At 38.0% G+C, this 17,319-nt stretch overlaps 1 protein-coding gene across 2 annotated transcripts in view; it reads right to left on the bottom strand.

The window, feature by feature from the left end:
- Positions 1–3,768: 3,768 nt before the first annotated feature.
- The window catches only part of FRMPD1 (FERM and PDZ domain containing 1), a 173,373-nt gene continuing 159,822 nt past the window's right edge, over positions 3,769–17,319 (bottom strand). The window contains exons 12-16 of one of the 2 annotated variants that reach the window (XM_075825560.1): positions 16,932–17,024; positions 15,849–16,031; positions 9,667–9,811; positions 7,589–8,461; positions 3,769–6,824 (exon numbers count right to left, since the gene is read on the bottom strand). In XM_075825560.1, coding sequence (XP_075681675.1) covers positions 4,690–6,824; positions 7,589–8,461; positions 9,667–9,811; positions 15,849–16,031; positions 16,932–17,024 — 3,429 coding nt within the window. In that variant the 3' untranslated portion in view covers positions 3,769–4,689. The remainder of the gene's footprint in view (positions 6,825–7,588; positions 8,462–9,666; positions 9,812–15,848; positions 16,032–16,931; positions 17,025–17,319) is intronic. The other variant, XM_075825561.1, reaches the window with a different exon arrangement.

Here is a 17,319-nt window from a genome sequence, read left to right as displayed (position 1 = left end):
TTTTCGTGTATTAAAAGAGGCATGGACTCGCGGGACAGGGATGTAATATTACCACTTTACAAAGCAATAGTGAGGCCTCATCTAAAATATGCAGTCCAGTTCTGGGCTCCAGTTCATAGAAAGGATGCCCTGGAGTTGGAAAAAATACAAAAAAGAGCAACAAAGCTAATAAGGAGCATGGAGAATCTAAGTTATGAGGAAAGATTAAAAAAGTTAAACCTATTTATCTTTGAAAAGAGACGACTAAGGGGGGACATGATTAACTTATATAGATATATGAATGGCACATACAAAAAATATGGTGAAATCCTTTTCCGTGTAAAACCCCCTCAAAAAACAAGGGGGCACTCCCTCCGTCTGGAAAAAAAAAGGTTCTATCTGCAGAGGCGACAACCCTTCTTTACTGTGAGAACTGTGAATTTATGGAATAGTCTACTGTAGGAGCTGGTCACAGTAGCTACAGTAGATGGCTTTAAAAAAGGCTTAGATATGTCACGTAGGGTGCGTGGACCCACTGAGCCGTACCGTCTTAGCGGTATGGCAGCTGGCCAAAAGGACACAGGGCAAAGTCTATAGTTCGTATAGGTGTACCTGAGGTAGCTTCAGACAGTAGCAAGGCAGGTTAGGATGGTACTTTGGCAGCAGGCGGACACCAGGCGTGATACGCAGCACAGCACGACTCCAACTCAATACGGCACTCGACCAGGATAGCACGGGATACAGGTAGCAGGAACGGGAAACACTAGGAACTGGAAGACACTTAGGATACCATTTGCAGAGACAAAGTAGGGTAACGACAATAACGCTAAGGCAATGCAGGAAGGGGCTGGACCCCTCTTATAGTCCAGGGTACTCATGGGCTAATTTGGCACTTGAACTCAGGTGCGTGCGCTGGCCCTTTAAGAGTGGGCAAGAGCGCGCGTGCATACCCTACAGGACCCTGCTGAGTGAAGCGGAAGTGAGCGCTGGCGTCCCCTAAGGAGGAGATGCGGATCAGCGCTCACTGATCCATGGCTGCGTCCGTCAGGAGGTTAGTAAACCTGACAGCCCACGGCCATGGGCATTACAAGATAATTTGCTAGAACGAAAAAATATTAGCTCCTATGTGTAAAAAATGTTCCCTTCCCGAATCCCATCGCTTGGTTCAACTTGATAGTGTCTTTTTTCAACCGTACTATGTAACTATGTAACATCAGGATGTTTTACTAGAGCCATAACCTTTTTATTTTTTTGTCGATTAAGCTGTGTGAGGGCTTGTTTTTTACAAAACGAGCTGTAGATTTTATTGGTACCATTTTGGGACACATGTGACTTTTTGATCACATTTCATTTTTTGAAAGAAGAGATGCCCAAAAACAGCAATTTTGGATTTTCTTTTATTTTATTATTCTTGGTATTTACCATGCACTATAAATTACCTGTTAACGTTATTCTGTGGGTTGATAAGATTACCTTAATACTGAATTTATATAGTTTTTTTTTTATTTATTACAGCTGTTACACCATAAAATAACTTTTTAAAAACAATAATTTGTTTTATTGTGTAACAAGCAGTCGTTTACATTGGTACAATTTTGGGGTAACTGTGACTTGTTGATAACTTTTTATAACAAATGTTTGGGACCTAAAAACAGCAATTCTATCATTGTTTTTCATATCAGTTTTTTATGGCGTTCACCGTGCGGGATAAATTTCATGATAGTTTAGGTCGTTACAGACGCAGAGATACCAATTACTGTATTTTTTTCATTTTCTAAGGGGTTAATCGGCCGGATCGGAGGCTACCTCTGGTCCTGACACTTGTAACATGGTGTCAGCTGTAATATACTCCAGAGTCATTATTTTATGGGAATTACAAGTTTTAGTAAAACATACATGTCAGGAGGGCTGACCGGTCCTATTTACGCATAAAACTTATTAGGAGAGAATTTAAAAATGTAATGGGGCAGGTTTACTATTCAAAATGCACATGCTGTGCGCCACATTTATTAACTGTTTTAGACACTTTTTTTGACACTCGACAAAGGGGCTTGGTTTAGTGTGAATGGGCCATGGTCTGATGTGAAGTGGTGTGGCTTAAAATGCGGCATTGCGCACTAAAAATGCGCCAACATTTTGGCACAAAAAACTGACGTGAACTAAGCCAACTAAAAGGCATAAGGAAGCGCAAAGTGTCCATAATTTATTAAGTCGCTTCAACTCATGTATTCATATAAAAACGCTGATTACATATGAAATAATATATGATATACGGCTTTGTGAAAAAATAAATCTATTCAACTTTCCATATATTTTATTGTTTTCTTGTGAGTGCTGGGGTATTCGTGACTATATACAGATTGGAGCTAGGTGCTTGAAAATTTGATCATTTGCAGATCTTCGCGACACCTGATACTTCCTCAATTTGCATTACCTTACGGCTTGTCCTTCTTGGCGTTGCAATTTCAAAGTTGAGGGGTGTATTCATTTTGCACATTATATTTCTGAATTCTAGTGATGTTTAATTATCATACATATTTTTCATGTAATGGCTCGCATTTGCACATTTGCTCACATATGTAGTAAATGTAACTTGAGCATTAGTCCACTGTATTGAAATGTTCATAAACTTATTAATAAGTGATGAGGGTATTATTTTCTTTCACAGCCTAATGCTCTTGTGTGTGTATGTGTAGAAATTCTTTTCTGATTTGCACCTTAAATGCACCTTATTTATGATGCATCTACTAGATGTTTTTTATTAGATGCGCTTTGTCATATGATACATATACAGAAGTTTCACAACTGTCTTCAGTATGCATGCCCTGCTGATTGTTGCTATTATGTAATATCTAATTATTGGATAGCCTAGTCACATAAGGAGCTGTCCGGACTTCCTCCAACTCACAACTTATTCTGAAGAATGTCTATGTCTATCATTGGATCCATCAACTTATAATGGCGCAAACAGCATCAAATGTATCAAAATATTGCTCATCACTTGATAAATTTGGCACAACTCGTATTTGTTGCAAGCCTTGTACTCCTTTTTTTGGCAAAAGATTCTGCCGCTTTTTGACCATTGTGTGTTATTCATGACTGGTCCACAAATGGTTCTGCTTTTTTAATTTTGGGACAGTGCCATTTATTTGTCTTACACCTCTTTCGTTATATTATAGTCTAGTGTTTTGCCACACTTGCATGAACACATTTCCCATTTTTGTTATTATACTTTCATGTGGGTGCAAGACTAAGGTATTTCTTCCATTTATGGTTCAACTATACCTACCAAATATGTTATATTTTATACTATTGTGATAAAATGTTTTATTGAATGATGCTGAACAAAGATGGAATTTCTTATTATACAGTCCTTTTTTCTTCCACTTTTTTTTGAGCAGATTGGTTGGATGCACAGTCTATCTGTGGACATTTAAGCAAACCATGTTAAAGGTAAGGTACCCTTTATGAAAGGAACAAAGTAAAATCGCACCAATAACCTGCTTTGATTTGGAAATGTGAATATTGTCAAAAACATACCACAGATTACTTGTTAAGGTTTTGCCTTAATAAAAGCCAAATATAACACACCTAAATGCTTAAGAAATACATGTAGCCAACCCTGGAAGTCTGAATCAATGCTCTATAATTTCATTTTATGTAATAGAGGGCAACTGTATAACATAATTTTTTTGAAGAAAATACATTAAGCATATATTATAATTCTTAATAGTAAAATAAAAACGAAAAAAAACCAACATTGTTTGTTCACAGTAAAATATAGATATTTTTTATATACTATACTTTGAAATGTATTATAATTTGATAGTTCTTTGGTGCATTCTGTACATATAAACAATCACATACATACAGTAGTTACAGAGAGTGAAGTATTTGTAAACATTCTACGTAATGGATAATGATATCCAGAATAATACCATTTTAGAGTCAAGGAATTAAAAGACTATACAGTGTGCTCAAGGGGAAAAAATGATAAAATTTTGTACAATTTACATCTGCTTTTTAAGGCAATACTGATATTGTGCTCCATTAATTGTATAATTAGTGTTATAAATGGAAACAGTTATGTGACAGACTAATACTGTAAAACATTCATTTGGTCTCATCAAGTCAAACTAATTTCTGATATTTTCATTAAAAACAACTTATGAGCAACCAATCAACACACAATTTAGGCATCATGTATAGAAACTAGTGCAAAGCAACAGCTCATGCACACGACTATACTACAGCTCCGTACAACCTTCTGGTTGTACAGAGCCGTAATACGACATCCATAGAAGTTTATGGAACGCTGCTGTACCTCCATATGCCTCAGTTTTCAAACAGAGGCTTTTTCATATGAAATACAAGAAAAACTAAATTGTGGATGCCATATTATAGAGGTATCCTCCTCTAAAAGCAATGTCGTGTGCATGCAGTCTAAAACAGCAGTGTTACCCATAACAATCAGATACTGTCATTGTGCAAGTGCAAGTATCGAAAATATGTAACATCTTTTTGGCTGCCACAAGCAATATTACTGTTTTTTTTCTACTAGTTTATATACATATTCTCCAGTACTTCTGATGTTATTGTGGTTTCCTCTAGAAAAACTTTGCAAAGCTATGGTGAGTAGGTGAAGTCTCTTCTCAAGTTTTTTAAAGAGGCAATTGTGCTCTTTGTCTTCTTTTTTTTTAAACTTTTTTTTCAAAGAAAAACCAATGATCTGAATTGCTGTGTCAGGCAAAATATAGCAGCAGTGAGTGCAGTGCACTGGCGAGACAGCAGCTTGAAATGCAAGTCATGATTTTCATTCTCTGAAGCCTTCTTGGCTGCTTGGACAAATTGATGGTAGGTACATATGAGATCACGTAAATTAGTTTGGAGGTCCCTGTGCCGTTTATTGCACTCTACACAACTAGAAAATTGGAGACATTCTCCAGTCATTTCCATCAGACCAAAAAATGTTTCCTCTACTGACTGATAAATCTCCTCGGATAACTGGTCTGATTTCAGCACTTTCTGTGATGAAGACATCATCTTACGAGACACATTACAAAGGCAGGTCTTTTGTTTTGAAAAGACTGCAGAACATTTGTCCTCAGGGTGTATTTTAAGCTTGTCCTTGTATCCCTCTAAAATCCTTTGAAGATCCAATACACTGTCTTGTAATTTGCCAAAACCAGTTGGAGAATCCTGTATTCTTCCCCTTAGAAGATCAAGAGCTTCGAAATGCTCTAAGCAAGATATATTGCTTCCAGAGTGATCTTTAGGATTATCATTATTTTCCACAAACCATGAGCTCACAGATGAAGGTGGTATTGTTCTAGGTAATGGTGTAGCACTTCTCGTAAAATCAATAATTTCATCTTCTGTGTCGTTGTCTGTAGGCTGAAAACAGGCTGCGTAAGATAGTTGACAGCTGCAATTTCCTACTTTGGATATCTTTGGGTTTTCTTTAACTGAATCATAATTCTGATATTTATTTTCATAGCCCTTAAAAGTTTTGTCTGTTGAGTCAGCTAACCTTGGTGTGACTGTATTTGCTTTTGAAAGGTTTCTCTCTATGTATGGTAAATGCCCACTAGAGCCTTTGTCTGAACTCAGTGAAAAAACATCAGAATCTATTTTCTCTTCAATTTCATCACAACCTAATTCGAGAGTATCCAATGTTGTGTCAGAGGAACTCAAGCATTGTGCCAGAAATAGTTTCATACCAGGTGAATCATCTAATGTGAGCTTGTCTTGTTCTTGATTTGTTAAAAGATGCATTTCCTCTTCACAAGGAGGCACACTGGGTATCGTAGAGGTTCCATCTTTCAATGAATTTAAAGGAAAATTTGTAAACAGATCAGCAAGTCCCTTGAAATCTAAAAGTAAATCTGCAGCACTGGAGAAACCAAACAGCTTCCTTGTTCTACATTTTTTTGGAGACTGTTCTTTACGGATTGATTCTTCTTCAGATTCTTCAGAGTCTATTCTTACATTATTGTGAATTAATGGTTTTGTGTCTTCTGCCTGAGCAATATATGGTAACATTCTGTCAGTGGGAGGAATGGTGTTTATTGAGCCAATATCTTCTTCGAAAATCTTATTTTCATCATCATTTTGAAATATGTTTTTGGTTATGTCCTTAATACTTTCCTCATAATTGTCTGTCTTTGCTGCCTCTTTTAAGCAATTTGTTTTGTTTACTTTATTTTTTTCAGTTGGTTCCAGGAAGAAAGGGGAGACTTCGTTCGTGCTGATTCTGAACATTTGTAGTGATATTTCTGATGGACTAACTCGCCCATTATGTTCTTCTATATTCCAGTCTATATTTGTACAAGAAGTAGGACTGTCATTAGGACTTCTTTCTGTAGCTCCAGAGTCACTCCTAAAACGAATAGCAGATATAGAAGACAATACTGAATCAGTCACTGATTTTGTCTCCATGGTGTCTGGTTCCATCTCCATTAGACTGGGAGAATGTGTTTTGCTTTTAGATTTCTCTATGGATTTGTGTTGTACAAGCGGTTTGGTTTCTAGAAGAGCAGGTTCACCCTCAATGTCTTTAAATGAGGAAACTGTGGGTGAATGTGATTCTACTGGAAGACGTGGCTCCTTCTCAAAACAACATACATGATCCATAGTCTCCAAAGAGTCAGAGGGTGATAAAGGAAATGTGACCTGAGTGGTGTAGTCTGTCTGTAGAAAAGATCTTCGTTTCCGTATCACTTTTGTCGGCTTTCTTGTATACTTTATCATTTTCCTTTTTTCAGTAGAATTTTCCTTAAATTCAGTATGTGACCCATGCAGTGCTCGTCTGTCTGCATAAGAAAATTTGTTCTCTAATTTTGAACCTAAAAAGAGATAGAATATTCACAAAGTTGAGCAACACCTTAAACTGTCTCAGTTTCATGCAAATAAAGAAAGAGGCATTATGTGTATTCAAGAAATAGCGAAATGTTACACAAAGGTTTAGAAGGAAGATGTATAGATTTGGCTAAATTAAAGGAAACTGCAGTAGAAAACATCATCTGCTACCAGATTCCAAAAGGTGTTTGAGGGGGGCTATAGGGGTGCCAGCGGGTTTTAGTTTTTAATTTTCCTACAAGACATTCCTTAAACAAACAGCAACCAAGAACTGCAGGTTGTAGGACATTTTAGTGTTCAGTTTTTTTTTTCAGTAAGAATACTATTACAGCTTTCGAACAGTGTCTATAGAATATATCAAAGTGGATCTGCTAATTTGAGGGAACAGCAGATATAGGGAATTAATACAAGCTTTCTATGGCCAGAGTCAGACACACAGTTTTGGTGCAGTTTTTGGCTTATTTTTTTTAGCCAAAGCCAGAAGTGGATCCAAAAGGATGGAAAGGTATAAAAACAACAATGAATGAATCTTCTTTTTTTTGTGTCCACTCTTGTGTTTGGCTGAAAAAAAAACTGAGCCCAAAAGTGCGTGTATTAACCTAAGGTGATGCTAGGAGATCCTTCATTCACAAATGCATTTTAAATTTTCACCCATTTTTTTTTTTTTAAATGTTAATGGATTTCAGATGAGCAGAAAAAGATGGTGCAAGGTAGAAGTGTGTGAGTGAATACATTTTAGAATTTGATTTACCAGGAGAACTTAGTGTGGGCGTGAACCGGTCTGTAGCATCAAAAAATTCCTCTTCAGAACTACTGTCACAAAACCCTGGTGGTGGGTCAAGTATAAGAGTTTCTACTTCATCGTTCCTTCCATGACTATAAGCTTTATTCTGCACTTTAGCTTCTGCTATTTGATCCTTTATACAGTTGCTTTCCGGGCTGCTAGGAACGTTCCTATCCACACTACTGGCAGGGGAAATATTTGAGCACAAACTGTAGTACTCCATTACATTATTTTCTGTAAACTGACAGCCAAAGAAGCCATGCAGATCATTGTCCTCTCTGCTGTCTGTCTCTTTAGGAGATCTAGATGGCTCCTTGAAATCTGTAGCTGTTTCTTCCTTTGTGTTAATCTGCTGCAAAACACATAGCAACGGATCTTGTTCATGGCAGGCATTTGCTTTGCATTTCTGTTCATGATTATCAGTAAAGACACCTTGGTCCTCTGTAGACAGATCTTTCAAAAGCGGCGTATAAAACTGAAAAAACTCTGGCTTACTTGAGGAACACGTTTCTAGGTCATCTTCTTCCAGAGCATCAATTGAATCACTGGACCAGCTGATTTTATAACCTTGACTTTCTGTGTTAGCAGAATCGGAGTTTTCAGAAATGCTGTCTGTATCATTGATTGTAGCATCACAGTGATCTTTTAATTTGACATCACTTTCTTTCTTTTCTTCATTTTGCTTAACCTCACATCCATCTTCCTTATCTTCTTCCTCGTCCTCTTCCTGTAAAGGTTTTATGTTTCGGGACGTCAAAAAGTGGAGATCTGATGAGAGGTCTTGTGAAGAATCCAGTTCTGAAGACTCTTCTGAGTCACTGCAAGCTCTAGATTCATATCCTTAAAGTAAACACAATGTTTATTAGCATTATAGATTTTATAGTGATCATTAACCCCAAACGGACTGAGCCTAAATTTGGCCTCAAGAATCAGATGAAGTTTATTATATTAAAATTCTGTTCACCATAACTTTTTTTAGTTTTATGTCTATGTAGCTGTTTGAGGCCTTGTATTCTGTAGATTTTTACTAATTATTTTAGGGTACATATAAGATAAAGGGTTTTTCTATCTTGGCAAAGATATGTCATAAATGTCTCATAGATGCGGCTCTCACCTCAGGGAATGGCATTTTTCTCTAGAACGGGGTCCCCTGACCTCCGTCATACCTTTTGCCACTGATGCTGAGCTGCGGCCACTGAGTTACGAGGTGGCCGGATTTTCCAGAAACAGACAAGCGCGTTTTGCTGCGCTGTTTACTAAACTCCCATAGTAATGAATTGGAGTTATGGAAACAGAGTAGCACAGACAGCCACGCTTTTTCCCCTAGCTTCCTACTTCCAGAAACAGCATAGCTCGCTGTGCTGCGCTGTTTCTGTAACTTCTATTTACTTATATGACAGTTCCAGTACAAGGGCAGCAAAATGCGATTATGCTAAAAAAGGCCCAATATAAGCCACATCCTTAAAGGAGTATTCTCATCTCAGACATTTAGAAGTGAATGGGAGTTACGAAAACAGTGTAGTACTGCGAGCTACACTGTTTCACAGAAATCGAGAGTTACGGAAATAGCGAGCTCGACTATTTCCGTACTCCTGGCTACCTTGTAACTCAGCGGGCTTAGAGCAGCGACAGCGGTATACAGTAGGAGGGGTTTAGAAGGTTCCATTCTTGAGATAGGTGCGAGTCTCAGAGGTGGGGGGGGGCAGACTGAGAGAGAGGCAGAAAGAGGGACACAGATGCTGCTGCAGCTTCTAGTAAGTGTTCTATCTTACCCCACTGCTGGATTCATAGCTACACTGCTCATTACTGCTATACTGCTCTATGTATCAAATTCAATTCATATGCATATCTCAATCTATTTGGGAAATGAGCATCTATTTCTCTGAAGATGTCTATCATTGAATTTTATTTTTATTGCATACAATTTCATCAAAAATGAATATTTCAGTTTTGTACCATTTCTGCTAATGAGACATAAATAGTCCTAAATCTTCTACTGGATAATTATCAAACAACTGTGTGTTTAACGGTACACTCTTTCTTACCTTCTTCTGTAGACATCCTGTGGTATAGGTTAATACCAGGCCACTCAAAGATTGATGTTGTAGTATTCACAAATAGCTTACAATAACCGAAAATTAGACACACAATGTCCTTTGCATTATTTGACTCCAGCAAAAGGGAAAGAGGCTAGATAAATAAAAAATAGGGTTTATAAACAAACAATAGTACAATACAAATAACTAAATCCTTAACCCCTTCCCGACATTTGTCGTAAGTATACGTCATGGAAAGCCAGCGCTTCCCGCAAATTGTCGTATACTTACGACAAATAGATGGCACCGGCCCAGAAGCTGAGTCGGTGCCATCATCCCCGGATGTCAGCTGTATCTTACAGCTGACACCCTGATGTAATGGCGGGGACCGAAGTTTGCTTAGATCCCCACCATTAACCCCTTAAATGCAGCGGTCAAACGCGATCGCTGAATTTAAGGTGTTTGCAGTTCGTCGGCACCCCAATAATGAAATTGCCGGGGTGCTGGTGGCTGCAATGGCAACCGGAGGCCTAATAGTGGCCTCCCAGTCTGCCTACTATGGAAACCTTCCAGACCCCGCCCGGAGGTGGGGCCTAAAAGGCTTCCGTAGTCGTCGGCAAGATGGCGCTGGCTCAGGAGCTGAGCCGGCGTCATCAGTGGTGGATGTCAGCTGTATGTTACAGCTGACATCCACCTGTAACGGCAGGAACCGGTGCTAGTTCCGATCCCTGTTATTAACCCCTTAGATGCATATATAGGTAGTACAATGTATTAGAAAAAAAACTGACAGTTAAACCTTTAAGTCCCCTAGTGGGATTAAAAAAAAAAGTGAAAAAAATATAATAAACGTTTCAAGTAATAAAATGAAATACTATCGCACTTTTTCCATTATCAAGTCCTTAATTAATGAAAGAAATAAATAAACCATACATATTTGGTATCGCCGCGACCATAATGGCCAGTACTATAAAAATATGATGTTGTTTATTCCACGCGGCGAACGGTGTAAAAAAAACATAAAAAACTGCCAGAATTTCAGTTTTTTGGTCACTTTGCCCTACAAAAATGTAAATAAAAAGTGATCAAAAAGTTGCATGTATCAAAAAATGGTACCTATAAAAACTATAGCTTGTCTTGCAAAAAAATAAGCCCTCATACAGCTCCGTCGATTAAAAAATTTAAAAGTTATGGTTCCCACAACATGGCGACAGAAAAAAGACATTCTTTTTACAAAAGTAATTTTATTGTGCACAAAGTTGTAAAACATAAAAAAAGTGTTATAAATTAGGTATCGCCGGAATCGTACTGGCCCGCAGAATAAAGTTAACATGTAATTTATAATGCATGGTGAACGCTGTATAAAAAAAACTAAATAACTATGCCAGAATTGCTGTTTTTTTTGGTCACCTTTCCTCCCAAAACATAGGATAAAAAGTGATCAAAAAGTTGCATGTACTCCAAAATGGTACCAATAATAACTACAGCTCGTCCCGCAAAAAAACAGCCCTCATACCACTACGTCTATGAAAAAATGTAATTAGTTAAGGCTCCAATAAGTCATGAAATAAAAAATATGCAGTTGTGCCGGCCCGAGAGGATCATTTCTTCTATTTCAAGAGGCGATTTATCAAGGCCCTAAAATTAGGGAACCAGGAAGGGTAGGGTCCAAACATATCTGCTGGAAGCGAGGTATTATAACGGGACAACACTTTCCCAGCAACATTCCCCAAAGTGCAAAGGTGCAGAGTGTGGACCAAAAGGGAATAAGAAAGGACCATTTTATCAGTGTGATACTGGCCTGTGCAGAAAGGATTGTATCACAGCGTAACACACATCTATGGATTATTTTATTGTTTTTTTTACCCCATTATTATACCACCTGACTATGCCCCTGATGTACTCTGCCCACCTTACATATACCCCTACATTATAAACTGAAATACCAGTAAAACTCCAAACAAAACTACTACAAAGCAAAATCCACGCTCCAAAAGTTAAATGGCGCTCCCTCCCTTCTGAGCCCTACAGCAAGCCCAAACAGCTCATTACTTCCACATAGATGGCATCGCCATACCCGGGAGAACCCTTTTAACAATTTTTGGGGTGTGTGTCTCCAGTGACACAAGTTGGGTACGACATATTTGCCACTGAAATGGCATATCTAGGGAAAAATTTAAATTTTTACTTTGCACCATCCGCAGCCCAATCATTTATGGAAAAGACCTGTGGGGTGAAAATGCTCACTACACCCCTTAATAAATGCCTTGAGGGGTGTAGTTTCCAAAATGGGGTCACTTCTCAGGTTTCTTTTATTATTTCACATCAGAGCCTCTGGAATTGTGAATCAATACTTTGTAAGTCGCCAAATTAGGCCTCAACTTCGCACGGTACTCTTTCACTCCTGAGCCTGGTCGAATGTCTAGGCAAAAGATTAGTGCCCCATGTAAGGTGAACACAGAATAATAATTAGAGAGCTGTCTTGTTATGGTGGCACAAGCTGGGCACCACATATAGGCATATCTATGGAAAAAATCCCATTTTCACTCTGCAACATCGAGTGCACACTCATTTCTGCAAATTGCGGGGTTAATATGCTCACTACACCCCTAGGCGAATACCTTGAGGGGTGTCGTTTCCAAAATGAGGTTACTTCTGGGGGGTTTACACTATGTTGCTCCCACATAGGCTTTGCAAATGCGACATAGCGACCAGAAACCAATCCAGCAAAATCTGCACACCAAAAGTCAAATGGCGCTCCTTCCCTTCTGAGCCCTACTGTGTGCACAAACAGCAGCTTATGACGGTATTGCCATACTCGGGAGAAATTTCTTTATAAATATTGTGGTTCTTTTTTTCCTTTTTTGTTGAGAAAACTAAACATTTTGAGCTAAAGCTACGTCTTTTTGAAGAAAAAGGATGTTTTTTATTTTCACTGCCCAATTCTAATAAAATCTATGAAACACCTGTGTGGTCAAAATGCTCACTACACCCCTAGATGAATTCCTTAAGGGGTGTACCTTCCTAAATTGGGTCACTTGTCGGGGATTTCCATTGTTTTGGCACCACAAGACCCCTTCAAACCTGACATGGTGCCTAAAATATATTCTAATAAAAAGGAGGCCCAAAATTAACTAGGTGCTCCTTTGCTTCTGAGGCCTGTGCTGCAGTACATTACCACACTCGGACCACATGTGGGATAGTTCTAAAAGCTGCAGAATCTGGGCAATAAATATTGATTTGCTTTTCTCTGGTAAAGCTTTCTGTGTTACCAAAAAAATGGATTAAAAATGAATTTCTGCAAAAAAAAAAAAATGACATTTGTAAATTTCACCTCTACTTTGCTTTAATTCTTGGGAAAGATCTAAAGGGATAAGAAACTTTCTAAATGCTGTTTTGAATACTTTGAGGGAGGATGTTTTTAAAATGGGGTGACTTATTGGGGGTTTCTAATATATAAGGCCCTAAAAGCCACTTCACAAATGAACTGGCTCCTGAAAAAATACCCTCTTGAAATTTTCTTGAAAATGAGAGATATTGCTGCTAAAGTTCTAAGCCTTGTAACATCCTAGAAAAATAAAAGGCTGTTAAAAAAAACTATGCCAACATAAAGTAGGGGAACCCTGTCACCGTTGCGACAGTGTTCCGTTCATTTTGATGGAATCAATAGCGCAGGCGACTGTGCTTTTGGGCCCGTCAAGAACAACGGAACCCTGTCACAACGGTGACAGACGGAAACCATTAGCTAGGTTTCTGTCACTATTGATATCAATGGTGAGGGAAACAGAAGCTTAGGTTTCCGTTTGCCTTTACATTGAGGGGTTAACCCGACGGAAACCTCAGACGGAACCCCTCAAGGGAAGGGCAACGGTGATGTGAACAGGACCAAAATTAGTTCTTATACATCAGTGACAGTATCTGGTATAGTTACATATAATATAGATTTTGCTGTTTCTAAACGTTGCACCATTAGGTATTGCATAGTCAAAACCTTCATTTAAAGAGGCTCTGTCACCAGATTTTGCAACCCCTATCTGCTATTGCAGCAGATAGGCGCTGCAATGTAGATTACAGTAACGTTTTTATTTTTAAAAAACGAGCATTTTTGGCCAAGTTATGACCATTTTTGTAGTTATGCAAATGAGGCTTGCAAAAGTCCAAGTGGGTGTGTTTAAAAGTAAAAGTCCAAGTGGGCGTGTATTGTGTGCGTACATCGGGGCGTTTTTAATACTTTTACTAGCTGGACGCTCTGAAGAGAAGTATCATCCACTTCTCTTCAGAACGCCCAGCTTCTGACAGTGCAGATCTGTGACGTCACTCACAGGTCCTGCATCGTGTCGGCCACATCGGCACCAGAGGCTACAGTTGATTCTGCAGCAGCATCAGCGTTTGCAGGTAAGATCGACTTACCTGCAAACGCTGATGCTGCTGCAGAATCAACTGTAGCCTCTGGTGCCGATGTGGCCGTCACGATGCAGGACCTGTGAGTGACGTCACAGATCTGCACTGTCAGAAGCTGGGCGTTCTGAAGAGAAGTGGATGATACTTCTCTTCAGAGCGTCCAGCTAGTAAAAGTATTAAAAACGCCCCGATGTACGCACATAATACACGCCCACTTGGACTTTTACTTTTAAACACACCCACTTGGACTTTTGCAAGCCTCATTTGCATAACTACAAAAATGGTCATAACTTGGCCAAAAATGCTCGTTTTTTAAAAATAAAAACGTTACTGTAATCTACATTGCAGCGCCTATCTGCTGCAATAGCAGATAGGGGTTGCAAAATCTGGTGACAGAGCCTCTTTAACCACTTAGTGACCACCAATACACCTTTTCACAGCAGTCACTTAGGGGCCTTAGGCTAGGCCGTCGCCTTTTCACAGCGGCCCAGTCTAAGCCCTGCACGGGCTCCTGGTCCAACGAAGTTTACATCGATCGTGGCCGTTTAACACATTAAATGCTGCGGTCAATAGCGACCGCAGATTTTAAATCTCTCACCCATCGGCAGGCCCGCAAATGCAATCACGGGCCTCCAATGGGGTGCCATGGCAGCCAAGGGCCAGATAAAAGCCCCCAGGTCTGCCCTGGGCATATGCCTGTTAGGACGCGCCAGAGGCATGTCCTGATAGATTGCCTGTCAGATTTACACTGACAGGCAATAATGCTCTGGTATAGGAAGTATACTAAAGCATTATAGCAGCGATCTGAAGATCGCATAGTAAAGTCCCCTAGTGGGACTAAAAAAATAAGTAATTAATGTTAAATAAAGATTATTAATAAAAATGACCGTAAAAAAATAACTAAAACCATTTTTTCCCATAAAAAGTGATTTTATTTAGTAAAACTATATACTGTATAATAAATAAAAGTACACATATATGGTATCGCCGCGACCATAATGACTCAAACAATAAAGTTAATATGTAATTTAAACCGCAAGGTGAACACTGTAAAAAAAAACGCAAAAAACAATGACAAAGTTGCTATTTTTTTCCATTGCCCCCCAAAAAAGTCATAATTAAAGTTAATTAATAAGTCCCATGTACCCAAAAACAGTACCAATCAAAACCACGTCTCGTCCCGCAAAAAAACAAGCACAAAAAATCACTACATTGACTGAAAAATAAAAAAATGACGGCTCTTGGAAAGCGACGATGCAAAAACAAACAATTTTAGTTCAAAAGTGTTTTTATTGTGCAAAAGTCGTAAAACATAAAAAACCTCTACATATGCGGTATCGTCGTAATCGTACCGACCCATAGAATAAAGGTAATGTGTTATTTATGCCGCACAGTGAAAGTGTCAATTTAAAACGCATAGGACAATGGCGGAATTTCAGTTTTTTTTTCTATTCCCCCCAAAAAAGTTAATAAAAGTTAATCAAAAAATGATATGTACCCCAAAATGGTGCCATTAAAAAGTAAAACTAATCCCGCAAAAAACAAGTCCTCATTTAGCTATGTCGACGGAAAAGTGAATAGGACAAGCTGCAATATCAGGCACAGCCGCTCGTATGAACGCTCGTATGTAAATAATGAAGTGGACACAGTGCCCTTTCATTGTGCTGACAAGTAGCGGTCCCAGAGGGGTCCTGAGAATAGGACATCAATGATTTAATCTCATAAAACTAGTTTAATATTCCATTCATGTAACCAAAATAAATTATTTCGTGTTTGCAATGACTAGTACTTACCTTGACATCCTGAAGGTAAACCTTCACCATGCTAACTTTTTCAGACTCTGGAGCTAGCTCTACTTTGCTGATGTTGGAGAATTCTGCTAAGGTTATCATGATGTTCAGTTTGTTGTTAATAATCTGACTGATACCATACTTGGCTCCAACAAGAAGAGTGACGTATGATTCTCTGTCCTGTAGCTGAAACAAGTAACAAATAACTACTGATATGCATTAAAAATACTGCTGTGATTTCAACAGGTGCAACCAGGTACAACAGTCCTACGTGATATAGAAGGTGGAGTTTGAGGGAGCGTCTTAAAGCAGCATCTCCGAACTAACCCGCCATGTGTACTGATTTTGTACTAATATATGCATGTTTTCTCATGCCATGCCCTCTTTTCTAGACAATGTTAAAAAGTGTCGAGTGAAACTTAAACATCTGTTCCTTTTGGCACAAATCAATAATAAATTTGTCTAAATTGATTTGCGCCCTAAAAAAAGGCAATAATAGTAAATGTGCCCCTTTGTGTGCATTAAATCTGGAGTTATTATAGACTGGAACTAATTGTATGGCCCCAATATATTGGTGGTGATTGGTATTCTTATCCACGTTTAACAATATCAAGGGTAACCCCAAATTATGGTCATATTAACAGTATATGCAGGCTCTCAGCTGAGTTTCATATCATTGGCGCTTTGTCTTATTCCGTTGGGTTCTTTTGTTCTGTATTTCTTACTTACTTGGTGTTTTCTGAGTCAATTTAATGTATATTATCTACTCTCAATTAGAAGACTGACATTGCTGGATGAATTGTTCTATTTGTATCACTAAAAATACAACTGTAAAGTCTGCTTCTATATTACTGAAAATGTAATTTTATAGAAATAGTTATGGTTTACTATAACTTTATAAAAATGTACTATCTAAATGAACTGAATTAACACACACACACACACACACACATGTATATATATATATATATATATATATATATATATATATATATATATATATATATATGTATATATATATGTATATATATATATATATATATATATATATCTATATATATATCTATATATATATATGCTACGTACCATTAGTGTGGCATTAAATATTTTTCCCCCGTAAGTTTTCAAGTCTCCAAGAATCTTTAAATATTGCAATCGAACCTGAGCTGCTGATATCGGCTGTTAAAATGAAGTGAAATGGTGAAAGGTTAGCTTACCATGTTACAAGTTATATCATCTTAGCTCTTATATCAGAATTGTAGAATATTAAAATAAGAGTTTGTATATAGAGCTACATATTCATTACGTAGGTTATGGAAATGTAATTTATTACATATATATATATATATATATATATATATATATATACTAGTCCTTCTCAATGAATTAGAATATCATCAAAAAGTTAATTGATTTCAGTAATTCAATCTAAAAAGTGAAACTCATATATTATATAGATTCATTACACACAGTG

The sequence above is a fragment of the Rhinoderma darwinii genome, chromosome 1 (assembly GCF_050947455.1).
Source record: "Rhinoderma darwinii isolate aRhiDar2 chromosome 1, aRhiDar2.hap1, whole genome shotgun sequence".
NCBI lineage: Eukaryota > Metazoa > Chordata > Amphibia > Anura > Rhinodermatidae > Rhinoderma > Rhinoderma darwinii.
Note: the sequence above shows the minus strand (reverse complement) of the source record. Positions and strands in the feature narration are given on the sequence as shown.